The sequence below is a fragment of the Stylophora pistillata genome, chromosome 11, assembly GCF_964205215.1.
Source record: "Stylophora pistillata chromosome 11, jaStyPist1.2, whole genome shotgun sequence".
NCBI classification, from domain to species: domain Eukaryota; kingdom Metazoa; phylum Cnidaria; class Anthozoa; order Scleractinia; family Pocilloporidae; genus Stylophora; species Stylophora pistillata.
The window spans coordinates 8,014,806-8,042,265 of NC_142529.1; the positions used below are offsets into that span (position 1 = coordinate 8,014,806).

A 27,460-nucleotide genomic window follows, 5' to 3' on the forward strand; every position below is an offset into this window, starting at 1 on the left:
TAAATACATGATTTAAGAATATCTAATTATGCACTCTTAAAAGCATATGAATCTCTTGCGAGGGCCATATCTGTTGCTAAAATAAAATTTATTATGATGATGTACATAAATCCATTATATTTGAAATCTATTTAAATTGTGTGAAATCGAAAAATTCTAATGGATAGATAAAAGTATAACGAATGATGATAAGGATCGTATTCTATACATATATATCTATATTTAATGTCTCTAATCAAATGCTTTGTTGAAAAGAAAAGGAGGCGATCCAGTAGGAATTGTGGAAGTCCATATGGTAGAGAGCTGCGGATGTCGAGCTTTCTGGAGACAAAAGCATGGATCAAGATTTCAGTGTCTGATTTCGACAGAAGTTTCTTATTTTCGCTATGTTACTTAAACGATTAATCGATGATTTACATATGTATGCGAAGTGCTTCTCCAGGGAGATATTTTGATCAAAGATAGCATCAATATTTCGTGTAGCAAAAGAGGGCTCGACTCCATCTGTGTTTCCTTTGATGTAGTCAATCATTAGTGAAGGACGGTGTTGTGCATTCAACACAAGAAATTCTGTCTTGTCTCGGTTTAGTTTTAAGCTTATTTTGTACCATCCATGAATCGATCTCTCTAAGACATGTCTCAGTGCGTGCTATAGTTGTTCAGCGGGTATGGGTTGGAAAGCAAAATAAAGCTGAGTGTCGTCTGTGTATGAGTAATATCCCAACCCTTGACACTTGATGATGTCGCCAAGTGGGAAGGTATATAGTGCATACAGTACTGGGTCAAGTACAGATCCCTCGGGCACTCCGTATTGCAAGTCTTTGGTGTTGGACTTGACTCCGTCAATAACAACGCACTGTTTGCGGTCATGGAGGTAGGACTCCAACCAATTCGACACATTTCCTTTTATTCCGAAACGTCTGGAGAGCCCAGTTAAAAGCAGCTTGTCATCAACCGTGTCAAACGGTACAGAAATACCAAGTAGCAAGAGCACGACGCAGTTCTGGTTGTCGATAGCACAAAGGATGTCATTCTGTACTTCTAGCAGGTTGAGACTAGATGCCATGGCGACTATCGTATTGCTTAGAAAAACCATACTTGGTTATTTATTTTCTTTAATTCTCTAACTCCAAACAAAAAAAATACACTTACTGCTGTATAGATTTATTTTACAAAAGGATATGAAAGTGTTATTGTTACCCAGTGTTCACTGCAAATGTAACAAAGTTTCTACCTACCAGCGACAATGACTGTCGTAGCTGTACGGCTCTCTCCAAACTTGTTCATCGCTTTACATTCATAAACACCACTGACATCAGGAACAACATCTTTTATGATAAGTATAGTACCGTTGTTCTCGAGCTGAGCGTGAGGTATACTGGTAAGTCCATCTTTAGTCCAGGTAACAGAAGCTTCAGTTTCTCCAATAACCTCACAGGTCAACACTGCCAGTTCGCCAGTTGCTGTAATGGTTGTTTTTGGGAGACCTTTGATAAGAGGTTTACCTGAGTTTTGATAAAGATGGAGTAGTTATTCCTAAACAAAGTTCAGGACACAAAGCAGCTCGAAGGCTTTGCAGCCTCTCTCATCCAAACTAAAAAATAACATGAAAGCCCCTCAATTGATGGAAACTTAAATTTTATTACAAACACAGAAAGACATCCAACACAGCATCGCAATCTTATATTAATAAAATACTCAAAGCTTAGACTACACTGAGGTAAATTTGGTTGCTTAATGCTTGATGTCTCTGACAAAAGAAAAGTATACTAAAATCACAGACAAAACAGAAGTACCTTTGATGTCAATGGCTACGAAGTTACTGGAGACATACACCGTCTGCAAAATACAACCACAAGAGCTAATCATTCATGCGTAACCTTTCGCTGTGTTTGGTTATGGCATGGTGACTCAGGCTAGTTTTCCTGAGCATTACAAGCCTGCTCAAAGCTGCTGTTATAGAAATGCATTCACTAAGACCAAAGAGCCGGTAAACAACGGCAAGATAATAGTGTTGGCGGGGGAAGTTCGAGAGACACCTGAGAAGAAGACCTGAAAGAGGTGAATGAGTCAGATTTGTCACCCAGTATTTACATTGAATGAATAGAAAATCCCTTTCTACAGATAAAAGCTTTGTTAGGATACCTCGGAGACAAAAGCCCTGAGGAACACTCTGTAGTTTGTATTCAGCTGCAGTGGTTTGTTGTAATAATACTGATCACCACTACTTCTCTTACTCCTTTCTTTACCATTGGACTGTGCTCCATCTCCAATAACAAATTCCTGATTTTTATCAAAACTATTTCCTTCAAACTGAAAAGCGACATAAGCAGCAGGAACAGAAGATTTGTGCGCTTCTTCATACGTCATCATGTCTTGCGTTGTAAATCTTCCCGGTGGTTTGACAGCTCCAGTATAGTTTGAGCTTAATGTAATAACGATTACTTGATAAAACCTGCAAGATACACAGCAGGATATAAGTAGTGCCAGCAGTATCTTGTGGTTCCCATTGTTACTTGTCAGTTACATGTCCTTCAAGCTCTATTTTCTTTTGCATCTTACATGATAATATACAGGATGTCTGATGATCACTACAGTACAAGAGGAAACAACCCAAACCCTGAGCCTCTTCTCCCTTTTGCCAAGTCCTTCTTCTGCCATTCGCAAGCCTACCCTTCTCCAAATAGCCCTCAAAATAAACGTGCAATTACTTAGTCAATCATACCTTGCATTTCCACGAAAACGTGGAAGCGTGACTTTAGCAGAAATTCCTCCTCCTCTTAAATTCGCAGAAATATAAGGCGAAGATAGCGTTTCTTTAGACCACACTACAGCTGGGGAGAAGGGAAGGAAGGCTCAGTTTAGTCAGGTAAATCTAACGAAATCCTTACTTTATACGAGAACCTGCGAGGTTATAGGTGCCCACTAAGTTTAAGTTTAAGTTAACTCAGCATAAACTCAAAGAGCTAGTGAATCACTCGCCTTTGGCTCGAAACCATCATAGTTTCCTTGTGTTTCCCAAACTTTTCCATAAGTTGTTGCAACCCTTCTGATCAACCCCTATCATGTAAATCGCCTTATTACAGGCTTACTTACCCAATGTCTGCACAATTACTGGTCTACTGTAGGGTCCAGGCCCCGCAGCAGTGTAGCCTCGAACAGACACTTCGTACTTGGCACACCAAGAGAGTCCAGTGACGAGAACATAAGTTGTAGATGTGTTAATGGTTGCATGATAGGCAGATTGGATCCCTGTACAGTTTTCCAGCACACTGAGCCTAGCTTCATATCTTATGATATTACCATAGGCTGCTTCTCTTGGTATTCCAAGCCAAGTTATATTAATGTTTGAGGAGTTCACTGCAGAAGAGGATACCTCTTGTGGTCCACGACTGGGCTCTATTTGAGAAACGTGAGAAACAGTCTTTATCAGGTAAATGCACTCTTGGATGAAAAGCTAAACCAACTTGCATCAGAATGACACAAAAATATTCTCAAAATATTACTCATAAATACACCCTGTGACGAATAATTAAAGATTACGGCTAAAAAAGAAGAAACAAAACAAAACAAAAGAAACAAAAAGAAACAAAACGAAAGAAAAACAGCAGAGACAAACATAAATACTCATATCTGTGATAAAAGAGAAGTTAAACAGTAACTTATATTTTACTGTATTTAAACACGTATCTTACAGCTCTGATGGCTTAAACACACTTGAAGAGCTTTCAGTAGTGCAGAACACTACCTTTTTGATAGCAAAATAATCCAATCAAACAGGCAAAAAAACTAATTGAAAATCAGATCATTTTCAAACACGAACAAGGATCACCACTATGAAGTCACTACAACATATTGTAATAGATACGAATGCGTTTAGGTGCACAGCAATTGACATAACGGTAAATGTAAAGAACCCACTGTATTCACTGGTAGTTACAGTTATCGTCCCATTTGGTCCAGGTCTAATAGTCACAGCTCTGACATGAAACTGATAAGTCACTCCACCCAACACATCAACTGTGTGACTCAATGTATTTTTGTCTAATCCAGACTCCTCTTTTGGCACACCTCCATCGTGACTGTAAAACAAAGTGTAACGTCTAATAACTCCATTTGGTTCTGTAGGCTTGCTCCAGGACAAGGTTATTCTGGGTCCGTGCAAATTGCTGGGTGGCACATCAACAAACGACAAAGACGTAGGTGCACTGGGAGCTGGAGGAACAAAGATGATGTGCACATTAATAGAAGAATGATACAGAAAATCATTGAATGCATGTAAATTGAATAACATAATATAAGAATATACTGCTCCCTTATTTAGGTGTTAAGGTATTGCCTTTTTCATAGAACAATCTAAGAATTAGATTAAAGACAAGTTCATCTGAGTAACTTAACAAATCAAGTCATGAAAGCAGAATTCTAAGAGCTGATTATTTGCAAGGCATGTCGAAGAAGAAGATCTTATTAATACTGGCCTGAAGTCCAAACTTGAAAGCCAACACCCTAAATCAATCATCAACATTAACTTTGTGTTAGCAAGTATTATAGGAAAGTTTATCTAACTGTTGTTTAGAGCTCTTGCAATTCTCACCATCTTCCATTGTTGTTGTGAAAACAGTGGAGCTTCTTGGTCCATCACCAGCAGAAGTGAAAGCCAACACTTGAAATTCATATTCAGTGTATTCATCAAGGTTGGTGACACTTTTTGACTTTTTTCCATTGTCAATAGTCAGGGAGGTTGTTAAACCTGAGTCTTTCTTTTTATAGAACAGTTTATATCCTCTGATGATGCCATGTCTGGAGTCCTCTGGTGGTAAATGCCATGAGGCTGCGATACTGGTTGAAGAGTTTACAATGACGTAGAACTGAGAGGGAGGTCCTGAAGGAGCTGCAATAGAGTAGTCATGTTTTAATTAACACTTCAATAAATGATTCAGACTGAGTTTCATTTTCCATGACACAAAAAATGGTGGAGCTGACTTACAGCTTTCACTTGAAAGTTTTCATTCAGGAAGATATCCATTATCTGGCTCAGTTAAAACCTTTAACATGGTTATCACTACAATTATTTGTTTATTTTTATTTGCTCATTTATTTATTTATTACATTGTGTGTGTGTGTGTGTGTGTGTGTGTGTGTGTGTGTGTGTGTGTGTGAGCCTATACAGTGTCTGTTTAGGTAGCCCGCCTAGAATAGCTTTGCTAACTGCGGGCTACAAAGGCCTTTATTTCTTTAATTAAAAAAAAATAAAGTCAATGTTGTTGTTAATAATGCATCCTTGAGAGAGTGGCACTTTTAGTCATAGGGATGTCTAAGTTGTAAATGAAATGACCCAATATGGAGGCTGAATCAAGGCACGTTTAAAGTTAAAGATATCTGTAAAGATAATAACAGATTTCCAACAAACAAGGGTGGAGCTTGCTATCATAATTTTGGTGCACTTATTCTTTATTATCAAATCTTTTTAAAACTTTGCCTTTTATTTGATTCTTCCTATAAGTCAATTCAAACAACTGTGGGATAACAAGTCGTTTAACTGAAGAGTCCCCCCTCCATGTTACTTATTCTTACTTATTCGGTAAGGCATAAAAATACAACACCGCATGTTTTAACAATGCATGCTTCATGTAAATAGGCAGCTTTGACTGTTTTAAGAAAAATTTAAATGTGAGAAATTGCTTTATTTAGCATGGACAGATTTCAAGTTAATAGCTAAATTCAATGTTTATCCCTTACTTGTAACTTCAACAGTGCCACTTAAACGTTATCCCTCCAGAGCCATCATGAAACAAGACATTTTAATGGACAGAAATTGTTATAATAATACCATGGAATGTACAGGGAAAGGCGTATTTCTCTAAAACTCAGGCAACCATAGATACCTGCCATAAAATTATATGTTGGAATCTAGATTGAGGTAAGATCTATCACATCAGAGATGGGACAAACAAACCCCTAGACAAAGTTTCATAAAGTCTGTTTCGCCTCTTCTTTAGGCCTTAATAACATTCTATAGAGACATGTCTAGCATCCAAAACTTTTTTGTTTCTTAAAAAATAGTTAAATCCTTATTTCTTACCAGCCTCCTTTGTTTTCTCAAAAATAGCTGTACTAGTTGGTCCATCCCCAACAGAAGTGAATGCTAATATTTGAAATTCATATTCCGTGAACTTATCAAGCCCAGAGACCTCTTGAATGCGAGTTGCCTGATTGTTAATGGGCTGCATGCTTACTGGCCCTGAAGAGCCTCCTTTTTTGTAGAACAATTTATATCCTGTAATGTTTCCATTTCTGGAGTCTTCTGGGGGTAACTGCCAGAATGCTGTTATACTAGTAGATGTGCTTGCAGTCAGAGTAAAGTTACTAGGAGGCTGTGAAGGAACTGCAATTCAGAAATTGTAATAATCATAACGATAAACAAAATCATTGTGGTCATCACCATCTCCTTATCATTATTAATGATTAACTCATACTTAAGTTTTTCCACTTTTAAATGGTATTTGCAATCTTTTTACAAATACTAAAAAAAAAATGCCTTTTTTACATAGTTTACTCCGCTAAATTCTGTTATTAAAAGCCATGACACTTTTAGAAGATAACACAAAGAGCTGTCCTAACCATCTTCGTTTGTTCTCTGAAAAACCACAGAGGTATACGGTCCATCCCCAACAGAAGTAAAGGCCAACACTTGAAATTCATATTCTGTGTACTTATTAAGACCAGTAACATTTTTCTTGAAAGTTGATTCACTGTTGATAGTAAGGATAATTCCTGACCCTGAAGAGTCTTTCCTTTTGTAAAACACTTTAAATCCTTTAATAATTCCATTTCTAGAGTCTACTGGTGGCAGTTGCCATGATGCCGTAACAGTGGTAGAAGAAGTTGCAGTGACATAGAAGTTAGATGGAGGTCGCGAAGGAGCTGCAAGTGGATAATAGCGTAGAAATGAGTTTAATTAGCTGTTAGGATGTATGAAAACTTCATGTCACACCTAAGCTTGTCACATGAATATTATCGCTGTTGCATCTTGGAAAAGTAATCACTTGATTCCTAAACTATCTTGTTGTTTAGTTTCTCGTGGCTTACTGTAATGCGCGAAACGAAACGAAATGAAAATCTGTAATTTTCGAACTAGAAATCTGTAAAGAAAATCGTTAGCATGCCTTAAACTCAAGAAAATCAAAAAGTTTGGATCAGTTCAATTTTCCCACCCACCGTAATGTTTTATCCAAAAACATGCTGCACCATTTTGTAAGTGTATTTTCGGTCAGGAAAGTGTCTTGTCTCCCGCACTTGAATAATACATCTACAACGTACACTGCTTACTCCTTTTATGCACCACAGCTACAGCGCCAGTTATTATTTTGAATAACATTTGGTCTTTTTGGCTTGATGGCGCAACTCTTCTTTCACGTAGATAACGCATTGATTTATTCAGGAACATAGTGGAGATTTCGCAAAGAACACCACGGAGATTTTTCATTTCTCATTTCTCACTTTCGCTAGTTGTTTTTTTTTGCGTATGCACTCCAAACTTGTTGTGCACTGACCGATTAATTCTTCTGGCCTGGAGAGTTCCCCGCAGACATTCTCGTTTCACAAATTACAGATTTCCAGTTCGCGTATTACAAATTTCAATTTCACAAATTACAGATTCCTATTTCGAAAATCATTAACAGATTTCTATTTCCCCGATGAAAGGTTTCTGTTCATTTCAAAAATCATCAACAGACTTCTATTTCGCAAATTACAGATTTGTACCTCGTCAATTATTAACAGATTTCTGTCTCGCAAATTACAGATTTTCATTTTATATCTTGTTTCGTTTCGTTTAGTTTCGCAAATTACAGTAAGCCTTTCTCATCACGTGTTTGGCATCTCATTGGCAAGCAACACTTAATGAAGGTGAAAAACTTCATAAAATATGGTTCACAAATTTTTTCATTATCCCTGGATTGTCACATACCATCTTCCATTGTTCTTTCCACTTCAACAGAACTTTTTAGTCCGTCACCCTTAGATGTGTAGGCCAACACTTGAAATATATATTCTGTGTACTTTTCGAGCCCAGTCACAAGTCTGCTTAATGTCGATCCACTGGTAATATTCAAGAAGGAAAAACACCCTGCTAAGTTCTTCTTTCTGTAAAAGAGTTTAAACCCTGTTATGTGTCTTCCATGCCTGGTAAAGATTGGTGGTAGCTGCCAAGAAGCTGCAATGCTGGTAGAAGAGTTTGCAGTCAAATTGAAGGCAGTAGGAGGTTGTATTGGAACTGAAATGGTAAACAGCAAAACTTTATTTCATTTTGTAAAGGGAAAAAATTAAGGATCTCAGCGGAGTGGATAAGATACTTTAGGGTTTAAAAGAAACAAAAGGGAAGGACGGTTAAGGTGATTCTCTTCTGGTCAGCTCTAGAGTTACTTTAAAAAAATTACCACTTGATCAAGGCTCTATGAATATATAAAAAATTGCCTCTTTCTGGCACAAAAATATGCATGGATATTTGTCTTTGGACATAATTTGTTCCAAGATGTGAACAGTTTTCCGGGAGCTGTTGACCGTTACTTATCGTGTTCAAAACTGCACTTTAATAAGCTTGTCCACAGATATATACGGGTGCAGGTGCAGATATGGTAATTACATGTATTGTGGTTGGTGGGTGTGAATAACGAAGGTGCAAGTGTTGAGGTGCTAATTACAATAGTTGTGCAACACCCTCTCTCTCTTGGAAAGAGGACAGATAAATAAATGAATGAATAAGTGTACTAATCAATTATAGTTCAGTTTATCTCGCTTGTGAGCCTACATGACATAGTCTTGAACCTCGACGGCCGTTTGCGAGTCCTTTGTGAACGGCGGAGTCCGCACTCATCAGCACTAGATGGCGCGCTTTCTGATTCCATGTGTGGACGGCGAAGTCCGCCTTCTCCTCGAGGTAGTCTGCTCTCTAGCTCCATTTGCTCAAGGTCAGCTGGTTGTCTTTCCTGCTCCTGTTCAGAGTGTGGATGCGATTTCAAGCTGGTCCATCCCGGTGGTGTGTCTTTCAGCTGGCTCCGTTCTAGCCTCTCGGATTTGGGCATGGCTTCGTCGAATAGGTCCCATTGCCGTCTTGACCACGCAGGATCTTGATGTGGGTTGTTCGATCACCTCCCCGTAGATCCATGGCTGAGACTTGTTTGTTGGTCGCGGCTCGAGAAATACCTTTTCTCTTGGGGCAAATGGTTTCAGTGGGCCTGATGCCCTCTTGTCGTAATGGGCTTTTGATCGGGCTCTCCTTTCTTTGATGTTTCTCATTGTAACCTGTCCTAATGCGGCTTGTGGGAATAGCTGGCTTGCTGCTGTTGGGATGATGTCTCGAAGTTTCCGAGACATGAATCGCTGTGCTGGTGAGTACTGGTATCCCTGTTGTGACGTGTTTCGATAGGCCAGAAGAGCCAGATATGGGTCCTCAAAGCGGGATTTTTTCAGAATATTTTTTGCAATCTTGACTGCAGATTCGGCTTTGCCGTTTCCTCGACTATGGTAGGGAGATGATCTAATGCTGGTGAATCCGTATTCACGTGCAAAGCGTGCGTATTCGTGGCTGACAAACTGCGGACCGTTATCTGTCACGCATTCGTCGGGAATGCCGAGACGTGCGAAGTTTCGCTTCAAGGCTCGTATGACTGCAACGGCTGATGTGTTTTTTAAAGGCTCAAGTTCGATATACTCACTGTAGTGGTCCACAAGTACAAGGTAGGTACTGCCATTTAGCTGAAACAGATCTGCACTCACTCTTTCCCATGGCCGAGACGGTATGGCATGTGACTGCATGGGTTCCTGGGGCCGTTCACTTAGGTATTGAGAACACACACCGCATGAGGAGCATGTTTGCCTGATTGCTGCTTGCATTCCCGGGCAGCAAACGGATTCCCGGGCTCTTCGTATACTACTGTCGGCGCCTTGGTGTGCTTTGTGTATCTTCTGTAAGAGCTCGGGTCTGAGTGATCCGGGAACAATGACTTGATGAGATTTGAAAAGCACTCAATCATATACTGAAATCTCATCTCTGAGGTCCCAGTATGCTCTGATTTCCTCTAGTACTTCACTCTTTTGGCGGGGCCAGCCACCAAGCACCATGTTGTTCATTGTCATCAGTGATGGGTCTTTCTCAGTTTCCTTTCTGATCTGGTTCATTGTACCGGGTTTGACAAGGTTTGGTGACAGGTCCATTTGTGTGAGATTCACACGAAACACATCGCAGTCTTGTGTCATTCTGGAGGGGGACTGAGTTCCACCATTGAGAGATGCACGAGACAGAGTGTCGGCCACGAAGAGCTCTTTTCCTTTCTTGTGCTGTACAGTGAATTCATAGTTCTGAAGTCTCAGCATCATTCTCTGAAGACTGTGTAGAGCTCTGCTCAGAGGTTTTTTGAAAATTGTCTCCAGAGGCTGATGATCAGAGTGGACCGTTATGTCTCGCTTTCCATAAAGGTAATGATGCCATTTCTCCATACAGGACACAATTGCCAAGCACTCTTTCTGGATATCAGCATAATTCTTTTCTGTAGCGCTGAGGGTGTGTGACGTGAAGTAGACAGGGTGGCCCTCCTGAAGTAGGACCCCGCCTATGGCACTGTCAGATGCGTCTACTTGAGGAGTCACAGGAAGGCTGACGTCATAATAGGGCAATACTGTTGTGGAGGCTATGAGAGTCTTGGCTGAGTTGAATGCCGCCTTATGGACTTCCGACCAAAGGAATTCAGTGTCATCCCTAGTTAGGTCCCTCAATGGAAGGACTGTTTGGGACAGGTTTGGGCAGAACTTGGACAAGTACTGGCACATTCCTAGGAAACGTTGCAATGCGGCCTTATCTGCTGGGGTTGGCATTCCTGTGATCGCAGCTACTTTGCTTGGATCCCGCTGTACTCCAATTTTTGGTAAGTCGGTGCCCCATAAATGAGACAGAGCTGGACTTAAATTGAATTTTTTTCGCGGAGAGTTGACGATCGTGTTCATTGCACTTCTCAAGTAGATGCATAAGATTTTGGTCATGATCAATGTCGGCTTCTTCCTTAGTGTTGCCACAGCCATAAACACAGATGTCATCTGCGATGTTGATTACCCCATTCAATCCGTCCAGAAATTCATGTTGTCGCCGCTGATATTCTTCTGGTCCTGAGGCAATACCAAAGGGCATCCGATTGTAACAATAGCGACCACTTAGCCCTCAGAAAGTTGTTAGAAGGGAAGAGTCTTCATCCAGTTTAATAGTATGAAACGCCTCAGAAACATCAACGACGGTGAATGCCTTGGCGTTTGTCAGAAGCGGTAGCCTCTCTTCGATTGTGGGTATGGTGTATTTGGGCCCTTTGATTGCCTTGTTTATGGTTTGGCTCGGATCGATGCAGATGCGAAGTTTGCCATTAGGTTTCTCCTTAACCAGCATATTTGACCGCCAATCGGTAGGTTGGGTTACCGGCCTTATAATTCCTTCTTTACAGAGCCTTTTCAGCTCTTCATTGACCCTGTTTAATTTTTCCACTGGAACACGGCGAGCGGGGGCATGAATGGGTGTGACTGACGGATCAAAGTCGATGTGCATGGGGCTCCCAAGAGGCTTCCCGCGTCTTGGTTTAAAAACGTTGGGGTAGTGCTTTAGGATGTCCTCTGAAGTCAATTTGCCGAGTGCAGGCAGTTTCTGCGTGTTTCGTCTGGTCTCCTCCTCGACCGCGTTTGTCTCGTCTGCATAGATGGTCAAATACTTTAAAGCCTGTGCGTCTCGTCCGCTAAGAATTGGAGGCTTGTCGTCAAGAACGTTCACCACTAGGAAGTCAATTGTGTGGAATTTGCCCTTCCTTTCGCACACGAGGGTTACTTGACCTTCTGGTTTCAGTGTTTGGCTTCCGTAGGTGTTGCTTCTGCTTTTCATCTTTGAGATCTTCAAATTCGGGAATAGCTGGCTTAATACTGAACTTGGCAATGTATTACAGGTCGACGCCGAGTCGATTTGAGCTTTGACAATTTTCGACCGCCTCCCATGGATGAGGTGCAGGTGAGCGAAGAATTTCTTTGCACCGACTGGCGCTGCCTGATCATGTATAACAAATGCCTCTTCATCAGGGTCATCATCAACAAAATTCGATTGCTGCTGTCGTCTTCTACCAGTTCTCGTTCCTCCTCTGCACGCACGAGCAAAATGGAAAATGATTCCACACTTGTTGCATCGTTTCCCGAACGCTGGACAATGCTGTTGACGAGGGCCGGGATGTTCACCGCAACACCAGAAGCAGGCCGCTGTTAAGGTGTCGGAGCTGCGGTATTCGGGTTTTGTCTTCTTTGTGAAGTTTACCTGCTCCTGCTGGTTGCCTCGGACATTTTTCATTAACTGGTTTGCAAATGTGGTTGCCTCGTGGCTTTTGGCTATTTCAACGACTTCTCGTAGAGTGACTTTTGATTGCACTGCATCTCAATGCCTGTGGCCTTTCCCAATCAGTTTTACGCGGAGAGATTCAGATGTTAATCCCGCGATGAACTGATCTCTCATCAATTCATCAGCGAAGTTTTCGTACTCGCACTGTGCAGCTTGATTGCGAATCCTTGTTTCCCAAGACGCGATAGATTCCTCTTCATTTTGTAGCAGGGAAAGGAATTTTTGCCTTTCGCCTGAGACCCCGATGGTAGCGCCGTAGTACTCTTTCAGAGTGTTGATAACCGTGTGCGGTTTGCTCTGATCTTGTTCAGACAATCCTAAACCGTATTTGTAGATCGCTCTGTCTGCAGGGGATAACGATGCTCGAAGACATGCCATCGCTTTCTCTGGTTTCGTCCACTTCGCTGCCTCTGTTTCCTTGGACGGATCGAACCAGTTTTACATAATACAGTAGTCGACTAAGTCTTCGATGTAGACCTCCACATCGTGTTTATCATCCCCCGTTGTTTTGAATTGCGGGAAGGGAGTGTTTGGAGTGTTTGCGACCAAATCGCTCATCGGCTTGAATCTTCTTGACCGTGAAATTAAGAGACAAGCACCGCTGCCACCATGTTGACCGTTACTTATCGTGTTCAAAACTGCACTTTAATGAGCTTGTCCACAGATATATACGGGTGCAGGTGCAGATATGGTAATTACATGTATTGTGGTTGGTGGGTGTGAATAACGAGGGTGCAAGTGTTGAGGTGCTAATTACAATAGTTGTGCAACAGAGCTACGCTCAGGGAAAACTATCAGCTCCAAGGAATAGATAATGTCCAAGGACATGCAAATATACACTGTACAAGCATATTTTAGCACAAAGTTTGTTATCCTTTAGTTATTTTGCAAGGTGGGAGAAAAAGTGTTTGCAAACACCTTATTGTTTGTTGTATAGGATGTTTTCTTTTGATATGAGTTTGTGAAAGAGAATTATTCCCCTTTACCGGTAACAGCCATAAAACCCTCTTTCTCATCTTGAATTAAATTCCAAACAAAGACTTACATGTATGATAGTGGACATGCGGTTTGAAAATTGGAGAATATCACCAGTTTATTTTACACAGAGTATTTTAAATGAATAGATACAAATAAATGAGAATGAGTTGTGTGCTCAAAAATTTTAAACCAGTTTGAATATTTCCCATCAGTTTGAAAAACTTCTGCCAGTTCAAAAAAATTCAAACCAAAGAAAACATTTGAGCCACAACATACATTTGTCTCAGGGGGAGACAAACACAAGAGGAGCAAATAAATACCTTTAGTTAGAAGTATTCCGTAAACTTCCACTCTCAGACCTTTATAGCCGCTAAATGCTGAGGGCTGAAAGCGGATAAACTTTGCACTTGCAAACTCCTGAAGACTGTTTTTTACAACGCTATTTTGATCGGAGTTTCCAGCAAAGACCTATAGTTGGTGGTGCAAAATTTGAAATTATTTCATTATTATTTTCTTAATATACTGTATCATTAACTACTTTAAGTATCAGCTACTTCATAAACAGCCACTTTCAGCTTAGAAATTGATGGCCAAATGATTGAACCACGGAGACGTTTGTAGGAAAATGTCTGTAATGGCTAAAATGCTATTGAATAACTTATTGTTCCTTTTGTTAAAAAACTAGTACAAAACCAGTATGTGACCCTGTATCAATTAGAAGTTGAAATATAATTTCCGCTGATAGTTGAGGGAGAAGTAAATGTCGCTCCTGAGAGATCATTAGAGGCATTGGTCAGGCGAAAAAACAAAACAGATCTTTTCTAAGTGACTAAATTTCACAAAATTCAAATATAAATAAGGTGACTAATGCAAAGTTCAGAAAAACAACAGTGGAAAGGAAGATGAAACAAGCAATTAAACTGCATGACTAATTAAACATAGCTTGATAGAACAAGGGCTTCACTATAGACTAAGATTAAAGTGAGTGAGAGCTACATTTTACATTCACACCCCAAGTGCCTGTTTAGATAAATACAAGCATGGTGTTGCAGTTTTGAATGCACGAGTATGTATTTACAAATTGACACACAAATGATGTTAACAAGACTAATTTTCTCAGCTCAATGGTTTTGCGATACATGAGGGATCTGCAAGCATTCTGCATGCATTGCTTATGTGCATACACTGTACATGCACTATTCATCTCACTAAAAACAACCTTGAAGTTCGTATACACCAACCTTATCAGTACTGTTTTCCTGATAGGTGACAAACTTGGTATCTTTAACTGCTAACCGTATCTTGTACTTTGTTATCCACTCAGACGACCTTGGATTTCCCTGCGTAGCTACAGCACAGATGACATACTCAAACAGCAGGTCAATTTGAAGGTAATCATTAGGATCACTGTTCCCCCTTGGTGCCCATGACTTTGTACCATTTAGGCGACCGTATTTAGCTGCAGATACTGAATTAAATTCTGACGAGGCTGAAAAGCTGCTGTCTGGAATGGTGTCACTGCTGGCTACACCAATAGCCTGCATAGAACATCCTGCAAGATAACAATACATAACAAACTCTCCCTAAATAATAAAATGTAGAAAAAACATAATACAGAAAGTGTTAAGAATGGCAAATACGAGTATGAGAGCGATGTTCGCGGTAACTTGCATATATTCACAATCAATGGCAAATACCCCAGCAATGCATTCATTCTGGTTGAGCATGGCCCTTTAATGAGCAAATTTTCCAAACTGGTATGGGGCAAGTGGAATTTGTATTCCGAAAAGAGCTTATTCACGCAAAATTGCACAAGAAAGCATGTCATTACTTATTAATAATTCACACAAAAAATGCACTGTAGTCAGTCAAGACTTTATATAAGTAAGTCGATGACCTATTTTCTTAACCGGCATTAATCTGTTGAAGTCTTTGCTCACCCTTACATACGGTATAACTTATATTATTTAATGTACATGACATGTACATTAAGAGCACTCATTTGCATTGCTGCCCTAGGGCAGCACTCATTTTCAGTCCTGTACATTAAATATAATTTTAGTCCAGTACATTAAATATCTTTTCACCAAAACGATTATATGGTTAATTTCGGAAGTTTTCAAAGTTTTACACGAATAACGTAGGCTGGTTATGGTAACATCTTTGTATGATCGTCAATAAACACACGCCATGTTGGATAAAAACTATATTTAATGCGATATCACGGGATACAATGTAGGCTCGCAACACGTGCGGAGGAACGGATACTACATCCCTCCTGAACTAATAAAGGCTTGTAACTCCTGTAAAGTTCGATCCGATAACGAAACTTAGATCAACTGTTAAGCTAAGAATCTGATAATAAACTTCAATCAACTGTTAACATAACACATAGTCCTTCAAATGTGAAGGTTTGCGCCTTTCCCGTCTGGGTCTCGTCACTGCTGGTCTGTTCGCCTGTTGGTTATGCTCTGCTCCTTGTTCTGGCTCAGTGTGTTGTTTTGGTATCATCTCTGCACGGGGTGGTTCCTTTGGCTTCTCTGCATTTACCATTGTATCTGGAGGGACAGGCGGTACACTGAGTGGGGTCTCCTTTTCTGGGATCTTAAGGTCTGGAACTGCCTGTGGTGTTTGCACTTTCTCACTCTTCTCTGTCTCATCGGTGGTGTTGATTACTGCATTTGCAAGCTTAAATTGGCTGGCATCTCGGCAAATGGTTCGTCCATCTGTCACACGTCTGGCTGTTATTTGCGAGCCACAAATGCTGTACACGATATAGAACTCAGGTTTGTATGGTGTGCTCCATTTGTTCTTCCTTGGCTGCTTGAGAAGCACATAGTCTCCTAGAAGCAGATTATTCTCTCTGGTCTTTCTCCCTTCTCTCTTTTGCTTCATTTTCTGCTTGTATTCTGCGTCTCTGCGGTCTATGATGTCATCCTTCTCATTTCTCCGTGTTTCAGGCTCAATGTAATCCAACTTCCTTCTCACGGTAGTCCCCTTAAGGGCTCCGTAAGGTGCAACTCCCGTAGCTGGGTGTGGTGTTGATCTGTAGACGATAAGCATGTCTTGAAGCGCATTTCTTCTCTCAAGAAGGTCTCTTCCTTGCAGATTTGCAATTCGCTCGGTCTTGTTTAGGTTTCGCATGAATTTCTCTACTTCTCCATTCGCACTTGGGTGAAGGGGTGTCACCCTGCGGTGCTGAAATCCTTCTTGCTTTACAAATTAATTGAACTCTTTAGAGTTGAATGGGAGTCCATTGTCGCTCTCAATTGTCCTCGGAGTTCCATAGGTGGCGAAGATGTGCTTCAATCTCTCCTTGTTGGTCTGGAAGTCAGTTGATTGTACAGACTCTACCACTGGGTATCTAGTTCTCTTGTTAATCAGGACGAGATTGTAGTGTCCATCTAGGTACGGTCCGCCATGGTCTATGGATATTTTCCCAGGGGCAGTGTGGAATGCTAGTCACCTTGATTGGTTCTTCTCTGTCTCCTTTCGTAGCTACTTGGCACTCATAACACTGGTCAATAGCTGTGTCGATCATGCTGTTCATCAGTGGGAACCAGTACTTTTCTCTTAGCATTTGCTTGGTTTTAGTTTTTCCTAGGTGTCCTAGGCTGTGCCCTAGGCTGTGTCCTAGTTTAACTACTTTCCTCTGAAGTGCTGGTGGTAGAATGATTCGATGTTCTGTGAAGATAAGTCCTTCTGCAACTGATAACTCCTGTTTCACATGTAGGTAGGGTTCAATGTCTTTGTCTCTTTTGCATTTCTCCTAGTCCCCTTTAGCGATCCTCTTGGTTAATCGCTGCATGATCTCGTCTTTCTGGGTCTCCTCTCTGATCGGTGTGATAACCACAGTGTGCTCTGCATTCACATTCCATTTGATAATGTTCTCAGTTTTATCACGTCCTGTCTCACGTAGGGGGGGTGTCTGGAGAGGAAGTCTAAGGGGTCTGCTTCATCCTTCCCTGGTTCGTACACCAATTCGTAGTCCACGTCTTGTATTTCCATAATCCACTTCTCTATTCTTGGCGGTATTTTTGCCTTTACCTTGTTGAATAAAGGTACTAGTGGTTTGTGGGCAGTCACGATTCTGAATCTGGGTGCTCCAAGTAGGTAAATTCGCATTCTCTCCTTGGCCCACTTGATTGCAAAAGCGTCTTTCTCGGTTTGACTATACCTTTTCTTGGTTTCTGTCATTGTTCGGCTGATGAAGTGTACTGGTTGTATGCTTCTGTCTGTCTTCTAGAGCAGGCCAGCTGCTAACCCTTCATTGAAACTCGCTTCTGTGCAGAGGATTATGGGTTTGCTTGGGTCGAAGAATGTCATGGTCTTCTCATTTGAGATGCTGTCTTGGATCTTTGTGAATGCTTCCTCTTCTTGTTTACCCCAGTGTAATTTTGTTTCTCTTCTGGTTAGCTGGTATAGTGGTGCTGCTATGACTGCATAATTCTTGATGAAGTTGTCCAGGTAACCTGCCATTCCCAGGAAACTTCGTACTGCCTCTTTGCTCTCAGGCACTCCCCACTCTTTGACTGCTCTTACTTTGTCAGGTGATGGCTTTAGTCCATCCTTGGTGAGAACATGCCCGAAGAATTCAAGCTGTTCCATTCCAAATTGACATTTTTCACTGTTAAAGGTGATTCCGTGACCTTTCGCTCGCTTTACGACGGTCTTCAGTACTTCTCCATGTTCTGCCTCGTCTATTCCCCCCAGGAGAATGTCATCTCGTTGGTTTAAGCAGTGGTGTATGTCCCTGAAGATTCTGAACATAGCCTCATCGAAGACGTCTTGAGATGATTTCGCTCCAAGCACTAGTCCTTGCAGTCTGTAATTTCCCCAAGGTGTGCTGAATGTTGCTACTTGTCTTGTGGGGGGGTCTAGGGTTAACTGGTGGTAACTTTGTCTGAGATCCAGCTTCGTGAATATCTTGCAATCGTGTTGACGGTAGATAAAGTCTTCTACTCTAGGTGATTGGACGCACCGGCTTCGCTTCATTGACTGGTTTGGAATTGTCATGTCGATGCTTGCCTTATACATGTGGAACTCTAACTCTTCACTCTTCATCTCTGTGAATTTGGATTTGGGTTAGACCACTAGTGGTGAACACCACGTAATCGCCTCTCCATCTGGGACTTTCTCGAATATCTCCTCCTTCACTCTCTGTTCCAGCCAATCTTTAAGTGTTTCCTTTAGGTTATATGGTACAGGGCGTGGTTTCTGGGCCACCGGTTTTGCTTTGCTTTCCATTTCTAGCTTGACTTTAATTTTCTTGCCTGTATTCTTTTCCCGAAAGCAACCGATCCCTTGAAATACATCGCTGTATTCGTTCAGTACTGCTTCAATGCTTTCGTCCGGTGTTTTCGCAACTTTGGTTCTCAGCTCGTTGATTTCTTTAAGTGTTCCTTCTGGTTAGATTTTAAGCATTCCAAGCTCCAACAGTGTGCTTTTACTTAGGAGTGGCTGTGAGTCTATCTTCTCTTGGATCACTAAGACCTTGCTATGTGTACCCCGGTTCTTGTTCCGCAGTGTTGCAGTGAATTCGCCTTTGACTGTTAGATCAGATTGAAGTGTCTTCAGTGTGTCTCTACTGGGGCTTAGTTCCTTAATTTCTTGTGATCTGCGCTTGAGAGCCTTGAATTGGTATTCGTCCATCACATTTACGCTTGCTCCACTATCTGGTTTCACAAAAGCATCGATGTCTCCAATGCGGTTTAGTACAGTGTCTTGATCTGGGCCTGATCTTATCTTCTTCACTCGGTGTAGATGTTGTGCTGTCTCCTGAAGGTAGATATAATCGGCATCTGAGTCACTGTTTGTCTCCTCAGTCTCTGTTGTTTTCTTGATTCGCCCTCTCTTGGTCTCTTCATGTCTCTCTTGGTTTTGGGTACTGGCTCTGCAACATGATGCATAATGATTGTACTTCCCACACTTTAAACACTATTTTCCGTATGCTGGGAAGTTTCGGCCTGGAGGATGTGCTCCTGTCTTCCCACAATAGCCACAGCTTTTGCCTTTCTCTTTGTCTTCTTTCTTGCTGTCTCCTTTTTTAGGAGGTCGCGGCGCTTTCTTCTTCGAGTTTCTTCTTCTGCCCTATATGCTGCTCTTTGGAGAATCCTCGACTGATATCCAAATTTTGATACCTTGAAATCTTCTCTCATGTCTTTCACTTGTTGGTTGATGTCTTCTCTTTGGCTTGCTTCCTAAAGGAATTGATCGAGGTTCCATTTCTTTTGAATGCTTCTTTTAACGAGTTCGCTATCCTTGATGGTTTGTATCGAGGATTCCAGTATTCTTTGATCTGTTTGTTCGCCGAAGTCGCAATCCTTTGATTTATCACCCAGTCGCTTTGCGTATGTGACGACACTCTCCCGTTCGGTTCGTCTTTGCTTGCTAAATGTGAATCTGGCGTAGTGTTTGTTCTGTTTCGGCAAGAAATGATTGTCTAATTTCTTTTCAGCTTCTTGTAGTCATATCAGGCAAATTCCGTGCGAGTTTCTTGATTTTTTTGCCGCCATAAATCTTAAGAGCGCTCACGCGGTCTCTTATCTCTGTGATCTCGAAGTACGATATTTCGTCCTCGAAGTCTTCAATCCATTCTCTCCACGCCCGACCAATCTCCAGGGGATTTTATGGAATCTCAAATGGCTCTATCTTTAGTTATTTCCTGGTGCTGAGTACTCTAATTTCTGTTGTATTCGGCGCGTGTCCTTCGGCTCATTCTTTGCCTGGCGGATTTAACATGGTTTCTTGTCGAGCACGTGGTCTTTTCGCGAGTTCTCATCGGCGTTTCCTTGCTCTCTTTTCTTCTTCTTTCCTCTAAATTTCCGGTCGCTTAAGTTCTTCGAGGTCTAATTCGTAGATTACACTGATTTTCTTTTTTCTGCTTTTGGTTTTCTGTTTGTAATCCGTGATCCTCGTCGCCAAATGTATGATCGTCAATAAACATACGCCATGTTGGATGAAAACTATATTTAATGCGATATCACGTGATATAATGTAAGCTCGCAACGCGTGCGGAGGAACGGAAACTACAATCTTCTTTCTATTTAAGTTTGAGGGAGGAAAAACATATTAGTAAAGACAGTTCTGTATCAAAGAAACGAATGACAGATGCCTAAAATAACAAAAGATGACATGAATCCCATAGTTCTATCGGACCTAAATTCTGCTGTGAAGCAAATACTTCTTCCCAAGCAGGAAACCCTGCCAAGGAGAAAATCAGCCCCTCCTTCCCAAGATGGAAAGACACCATCATCACATGCGGTCTCAACATCTGGAAATGACTTATCCGCTTCTCTTTCGCTGCTGGGGAATCATATTTCCCATCCTCGTCTTCATCTTGTGGCCTGACGTTTTCTTGCTACTCCTCAAAGTCATAGCATTCAAGGCTGACAGGTCAGCTCGGCTGAATTTCTCTGTCATCGAGGTACAACAGGAGAGTTCAAGCTCTTTCCATGATTGTTTTCTGTCTGACAGAGAGCTGATGCACAGTTACACCATGGTTTATGCTCAGTCCCTCATCTTCTGCATGCTCTGTGGTGCCATTGGTGCAGGTGGTAAGGGTTGGATACCAGTATGGCTGAAAAGATCATACCACTTTCGGTACAGGATGCCAAGACTTTGGATTTGTAAACTAGTTCGCCACCCAATCAGTTGTCCTCTGTAAGCCTACTTTGGCTGTATTTCAAAATTTTTTTGTGCACTCCAACATCGTGCAAAATGGATCTTTGCAATGCACAACCAAATGACTATTCTCCACGTCTAATGTAATGCCACGTAACTGGTTTATAAAATTTGTGGTAAGAAGGGAAATCTTAACCTCTAAAAAGCGACTGCTTGGTGGCAAGGTTTTTTAGGGCTTTCATGCAGATCGGTTTCTGTGAAAATTCTCATCAACGGACTTCTTGTTTCTTAGTTCATTTAACTGACTATTTCCCAAATCCCACTTCTCAGAATTGCCTATTGCTGTGTCCTCTTCATACAAACAATCCCGCATCTCACTCCGTTCTTACTCTAAATTCCCAGATCCCAGTCTTCAAATAAACCCTATACCGGATCCCGAAAAAACCTATTCTGGACCCTCTAAAAGACATCAAATACAATAATTGATAACATCAAACATGCAAAAATAAATACGAGTTTCAAACTCATCACAAATCAAAAGTACCAACAGTAAATTCAAATTCATAAGCCCTTTCCTATCAACTATTCTCCTTTAATGTGAGTTTTGTTTCATGGGTGAATTGATTGACAGTTTATTCAACATTGAGCATGAGAGTAACAGGTTATCCTGGGTGGCTTGGTGTCTTTGACAAGTGCAGAAACAGTAGTTTGTACAATTTAGCCACTAGTCTAAAACACACGCATGAATCATCAAAGAAAAGCTACTAGGTCTCAAAAATCTTTTTAAAGATTAATAGAGTTTCTTAGATTACCTACAACATAAAACTAATAACAACATGATAATAGTAAACATGCGAAAATAAGTATGACTAAGTTTCAAACTCACTTGGCTTTTGTTCCACTCCAAACACCTCTGTTCTCATACACACCCCACCCTGGTGTATTTGTGGCAGGAATTTTAGATATCTTGTTAACACTCCATAAACAACATGCTTCACTTCTGAGCTCCTGTCATCATTTCCTCTCAGAAACTTGAAACAAACAAATAGTCAAAGTCATCATCAGTAACTAATTTTTCAATTTGAAAAAGTGGCAGGGATTAAGATATCACAAATGTAACTAGCAGCCATAATGATTATTAATAAGATCAAAATTCTTATTTAGGACTTCCATCTTTGTGGGATACTCTACAATGTCAGACCTTATAGTTCGTGTTATAGTTGTAGATGTACACTGTAGTTTTTTGAGCAGCTAACTCTCATACTGTATTTCCTATATACCTTGACTTGTCCAACTTCCATATAGTCCGTCCAAGTTGTCCCATCCGTGGATATTTGTAGTGTATAGTCCTTCACCCACTGATCTGCTAGAGAATTCCCTTGTGTGGACACAGCACAGATGATATGAAGTGTCTGTAAATCAATCTGCAGATATGGGCTAGAGTCATTTGTTCCTGCACACCATGGTGCTCCTAATGCATAGTTTAGTCGACCATTCCCGGCTGGTGTCCTGGAAGAAGAAGCGGTTATCCTACTGTCTGGAATGTTTCCACTCTCCATTCCAAGATCATACTGAACACAACCTAAAAAATTAATAAAAATATGTTGGAAATTTTACATATGACCAGGAAACAGACCAATGGCTTGGAATGGGGGCTCACGGCTGTTTTCCAACGAAATTGCAGCTGTGGGAGCCGTAATTTATTTGGATGACCTTACAGGGACACCGTAGAAGCCCCATGTGCTTGTCTTCCATTATTTGTAGCGGGGAAGCCATTAAAAATAAGCATTTTACGTTGACCCAACAAAGAAGTCTCCAAAACTTGCCCCGCTCTCAATGTGTGGCTTCATAGCCCAGTTACAGGAGGTACGGTTTTGAATCCTGTCGAAGCCTGAATTTTTTCTAGCTGTTTTCTTTAATTGTAAACGAGATCATTTCTTTGTTTAATTTCATCCGCCGGTCCACTGAAATTTCTTCCATTCAAAATTGAGATCATTTTTTTCGCTTCCACCTTCATCTAGCACATACCATCTCCTCGTGTTCTCTCCACCTCAACAGGACTCTTCGGTCCATCCCCATCAGAAGTATATGCCAGAACTTGAAATTCATATTCTGTGTACTTTTGGAGCCTACTCACAAGTCTGTTTAATGTCGATCCACCGGTAATATTCAAGACGCAGAAAGACCTTGCAAAGTACTTCTCTCTGTAAAACAGTTTAAACCCTGTAATGTTTCTTCCATGCCTGGCAAAGATTGGTGGTAACTGCCAGGAAGCTGTAATGCTGGTAGAAGAGCTCGCAGTCAAATTGAAGGCAGTAGGAGGTTGTGACGGAACTGAAATGTTAAAGAACAACAGTTATGTGTTTTTATTCTCTGTTGATTATTGATGCGAAAGTGAGTTCATCATCCTTGTGAACTAAGAAAGCATTAAATGTTCCCAAGAGCAGTGCGGAGGATCATCTCCAGAGGGGACTGTGTACATGCATTAGATATACATTATTTATATCCTAAGCGTGAATACGTGCTCTACGGACAGTTGGGCAAGCGATTTTGTTGCAATGGCAACCTTCTAGCTTCCAGAATCTTCAATGCACTTGCAATGCAAACAATCACATCACACACTGGATTACATCAAGCATGAATAAAAATATTGTAAGTAGAACTTTGTTACATTTAGCAAACGGAGCACCTGAAGGATCTCAGTAGAGTAGATGAGGTAAGGCTCAAAGAGAATTAAAGTTATTGATTGGCAAATTCTCTTATGGTAAGTTCTTGAATTATTTCAAAAAATTCTCACCTTACCAGGGCTCTATCAGTGCATTTGTGTTATTGACCAAGCGTGAGGTCCAGATGGCTGGACTTTGGCTGAATTTTTTGTTTTTGTTTTTGCATTTTTATGGACCAAGACAAAGTCGAGGTCCATTAAATGCGGAAAAAGAACGAAAAGGAGGAGCTGAGTTCTCTTAACTCTTTTGGGAGATCGTTCCAGTCTTTCGAAGAAGCATATTTGAAGGAAGACTGTCCCATTGCTGATGACATGGTTCTCCCTAAATCTGATAAGGTAATATCCCTTAGAGATTTTTTGTGTACTTCTGATCGCTTGATTAACTAAATAATTCTTTAACTGATCTGGACAATCTATGTTATAGTCAGTTTTAAATAAATACCTTTAGTTAGAAGTACTCCATAAACTTCCACTCTCAGAACCTTCCATGCGCTATATGCTGTTGGCCCAAAGCGGATAAGCTTTGCACTTGCAAATACCAGTAGATTGTTTTTTTTAATGGTGTTTCTATCTGTGTTTCCAGTAAAGACCTATAGTTTGCAAAATGTGAGATTATTGCATCAAAACTTTCTCAATTAGATATGCTGCATCATTAACAACTGTAATTATCAGCTCTTACAAATACCGCGACTTTGAGCTTGCAAATAGCCAAAGGAATGAACCATGCACCATTGAGTATTAAATGAGTACTTGTCTCTTGTGTAATTATTTTGAATTGAAAACGATAACTCTGACCATGCATCGAGGCATGAAAAGGTACCAAAAAAGTTACAAATGAGAAACAATTTTCCGCCAACTCCTTGGAGAAATTTAAACCTGGAGATTCCTCATCAAGAATTTTCACTTTCATCGAGGTATCTTCTAATAGTTAACACTGTTTGTGTTTATACCATTGGAGACATCGGATCACGATTTAGCACCTTTAAGTCCTCCATTCTCAATGTAATTTATGATTGCTGAGCGTTTCTGTTTTTTTTTTACTTCTCCAAATGAAACCATAAAGAATTTATTAAACTCCATAATGAGAACTTTGGAAACTGAAATAAGGGCTCCTTTTTCCATAAATTGTGGGAAGATAAAAGTCTCCACAGTTTGAATTCCTCTTATGTGCAGCAGTTTGTAGTTCACTTGAAAGAGGATTAATGCTGTCTGTTAACAAAAGGAACATCTTTTTTGTGTCTCTCCTCTGGATTAAAGAAACTGAATGCTTTTTTTTTTAGGAGCTAGATTTTTAAAATAAAAATAACCTTCGCATACCTTTTCAACACCGGTTTCATGATAGGTGACAAAATTTGTACCGTCCAATGATAAGTAAATCTTGTACTGAGTTGTCCATTCATTGAATCTGTTACTTCCTTGAGTAGCCACAGCACAGATAACGTACTCAAACAGGAGGTCAATTTGTAAGTAGTCTTTGGGATCATTTGTACGCAAGGGTCCCCAACCCCCTCCATTTGCATTCAGGCGACCATCAGAAGGCTCATATCTATGATCATAGAACGATGTAGCTGTGAAGCTGTTATCTGGAATTTTACCATCAAATGCTAGACCAATGGCCTCCATTTCACAAGCTGCAAGATAAAATTAAAATCAGCCTTCACATTGTTTCTCAAATATGTCAGATAATTTAATTAATCCACGGGATAACTTTTACAGGATCTGTGAGTATACAAACTACACATGTTACCGTAAGTGACCCGGGGCCCCTTTCTCGAAAGTCCCGGTAACTTAACGGACCGGTAAAGCGGTTCTGTTTTCATTCAGGATGGGAATTTCAAAAGTTTTCAAAATATCAAAATGAAACCATGAACTAAAGAAACAAAATGGAGTGGTTTGGGGGCCAGAACCTGCTTTTCTATCCTTTGAATTTTTATTTTAAAACATGGCCTCGGGCCCGCTAAGTTACCGGGACCTTCGAGAAACGGACCCCTGGTGTTTTTGATAAGAACAAAAACAGTTGCTTGTATTGCTTTAGCCATTTATCGATATGCAAACGTAATAACCATATATTGTTTAAATATACATAATACGTGCAAACATTCATTACTTTGCACAGCAGGTTAAAAGTTAAGAGACAGCGTAGGCTAATGTGGACCTGCTAAACAATCCTAAATAGTTACAAATCATACCAAGAAATAAGTACACAAATACGTTAGAAGTAAGGGATAATAATCACATATGTAACATAAATGCTGTCAGTAAAATGTAACTAATCATATAGTAATAAAATTATAATCGTTCTCGTTTTCCCCTGTGCAGCTGCATCTAAAAGATATCCCATCAAGAGTTTTTGAGATTCTAGCAAGGTTTGCTTCGAAACATGCAAAAGAAGGTGCTTTGGTAGAGACCGCGGAACCGCAGAAAAAGTCATCCAAACTACAAAACCACAAAAATGTGGTCAAAACCGAAAATCATATGTAAAACCGATAAAATTTCACATTCAAGTTATCAAAACCTTAATCGATTCGATGCAGTAGTGACAAGTGGAGCATACCGAGGTTTCGCGGCTAGGGGAGATCAATGGAAGGGCATAATTGCCACTCCGATCAAAGAGAAACCGGAACCAAATAAAAAAAACCGAATACCACATTAGATACCAAATCCATAAATCCGTTAGTATTCTTGAAGAAAACAAAAAAAACCCTATGCTAAACAACAGAAAATCTTCCGCAACCGCAACAAAACCGATAAACCGAAGTTTTTTGACGCAAAAACCGAAAAACCGATCCAAAAATAGCCAAAACCGCAAAACTAAAAGTCCCAATCCCCCTCTCTTAGTGAAGAGATAATTATGCTTGGTAGTGCCAAGTTGAAACAAGCTTGATCAGCAATATACCCCAACCTCTTCTTGTAGAAATAGGATAAAGAGCACCATTTAACTTTAGTTAAAACTTTAGGCTTTGGAATAGAGGAGTTTAAATTATGAATTAGCCGAGCAGTTAGGATTTGTGAGCTCGAGATCCTGTAGTGACTTGGAACAGCCCAGTAGAGAAATGCAATAAATTACAGCCTGTAGGGGGTGTGGACAAAACCTGGCCTAGGCCATGGCCTACCCTGTGGCCTACCCTGTGGCCTACCCTGTGGCCGACCCTGTGGCCTACCCTGTGGCCTACCCTATGGCCCACCCTGGGACTTACCCTGTGGCCTACCCTACGGCCTACCCTATGGCCTACCGGTGGTCAGATGTTTAAGAACATAAAAATAAAATCAGTAAGAGTCGAACGAATACGCTGGTGTACAATTATCTGTCTCTGAAAAGGGTATACTAAGAGGTCGCTAACACGATTTTCAACGTTCGAGGGAACGAAGCACTGCAAATATCACAGCACTCAACCATAACGGTAGGTTAAAGGGGAGGGGAGAGGAGGGGCCAATATTGCGTGGTCGGAGAGGATATACAAAATGGCGGCTTTATGATGCAGGTTGTCAGTTGGTAACATAAAGTGGAGTGCTGGTGTAAAAATGTAATGAACGGCGTTATATTGGAGAGCATACATATCCAGGTATGAAAACGCAAACATTACGTTGCAGGCCAATTTTTTAAGTGCCCTCAAGTGCTGTAGAGTATTGAATTTGCAACGAGCACCCCGGGACACGCACGCATCGCCGTCGTAAACATTTCGCAAACTTTACTTGCTTTTCCAAAGAAAGGGCCAGTA

The 27,460-nt window shown here is 40.8% G+C and overlaps 2 protein-coding genes across 2 annotated transcripts in view; both read right to left on the reverse strand.

Moving 5' to 3' along the window:
• LOC111334154 (protein sidekick-2) overlaps nucleotides 1-27,460 on the reverse strand; it is a 51,782-nt gene that overhangs the window by 6,010 nt on the left and 18,312 nt on the right. The window contains exons 4-20 of the mRNA XM_088737370.1: nucleotides 25,059-25,372; nucleotides 24,184-24,331; nucleotides 23,045-23,350; nucleotides 22,297-22,598; nucleotides 21,903-22,047; nucleotides 14,635-14,945; nucleotides 13,714-13,861; nucleotides 7,970-8,275; nucleotides 6,622-6,924; nucleotides 6,083-6,385; nucleotides 4,595-4,891; nucleotides 3,922-4,215; nucleotides 3,097-3,399; nucleotides 2,726-2,834; nucleotides 2,146-2,455; nucleotides 1,797-1,839; nucleotides 1,239-1,505 (exon numbers count right to left, since the gene is read on the reverse strand). Coding sequence (XP_088593496.1) covers nucleotides 1,239-1,505; nucleotides 1,797-1,839; nucleotides 2,146-2,455; nucleotides 2,726-2,834; nucleotides 3,097-3,399; nucleotides 3,922-4,215; nucleotides 4,595-4,891; nucleotides 6,083-6,385; nucleotides 6,622-6,924; nucleotides 7,970-8,275; nucleotides 13,714-13,861; nucleotides 14,635-14,945; nucleotides 21,903-22,047; nucleotides 22,297-22,598; nucleotides 23,045-23,350; nucleotides 24,184-24,331; nucleotides 25,059-25,372 — 4,209 coding nt within the window. The remainder of the gene's footprint in view (nucleotides 1-1,238; nucleotides 1,506-1,796; nucleotides 1,840-2,145; nucleotides 2,456-2,725; nucleotides 2,835-3,096; nucleotides 3,400-3,921; nucleotides 4,216-4,594; nucleotides 4,892-6,082; nucleotides 6,386-6,621; nucleotides 6,925-7,969; nucleotides 8,276-13,713; nucleotides 13,862-14,634; nucleotides 14,946-21,902; nucleotides 22,048-22,296; nucleotides 22,599-23,044; nucleotides 23,351-24,183; nucleotides 24,332-25,058; nucleotides 25,373-27,460) is intronic.
• LOC111346983 (uncharacterized) lies at nucleotides 15,582-16,566 on the reverse strand. The gene has a single exon (XM_022954231.2). It carries the CDS (start codon nucleotides 16,535-16,537, stop codon nucleotides 15,773-15,775), a length of 765 nt encoding a protein of 254 aa, XP_022809966.2. The 5' UTR covers nucleotides 16,538-16,566; the 3' UTR covers nucleotides 15,582-15,772.

Coding starts and splice junctions, on each gene's coding strand:
- LOC111346983 (XM_022954231.2), bottom strand. CDS start 16,537: ATGCGAAACCTAAACAAGACCGAGCGAATTGCAAATCTGCAAGGAAGA.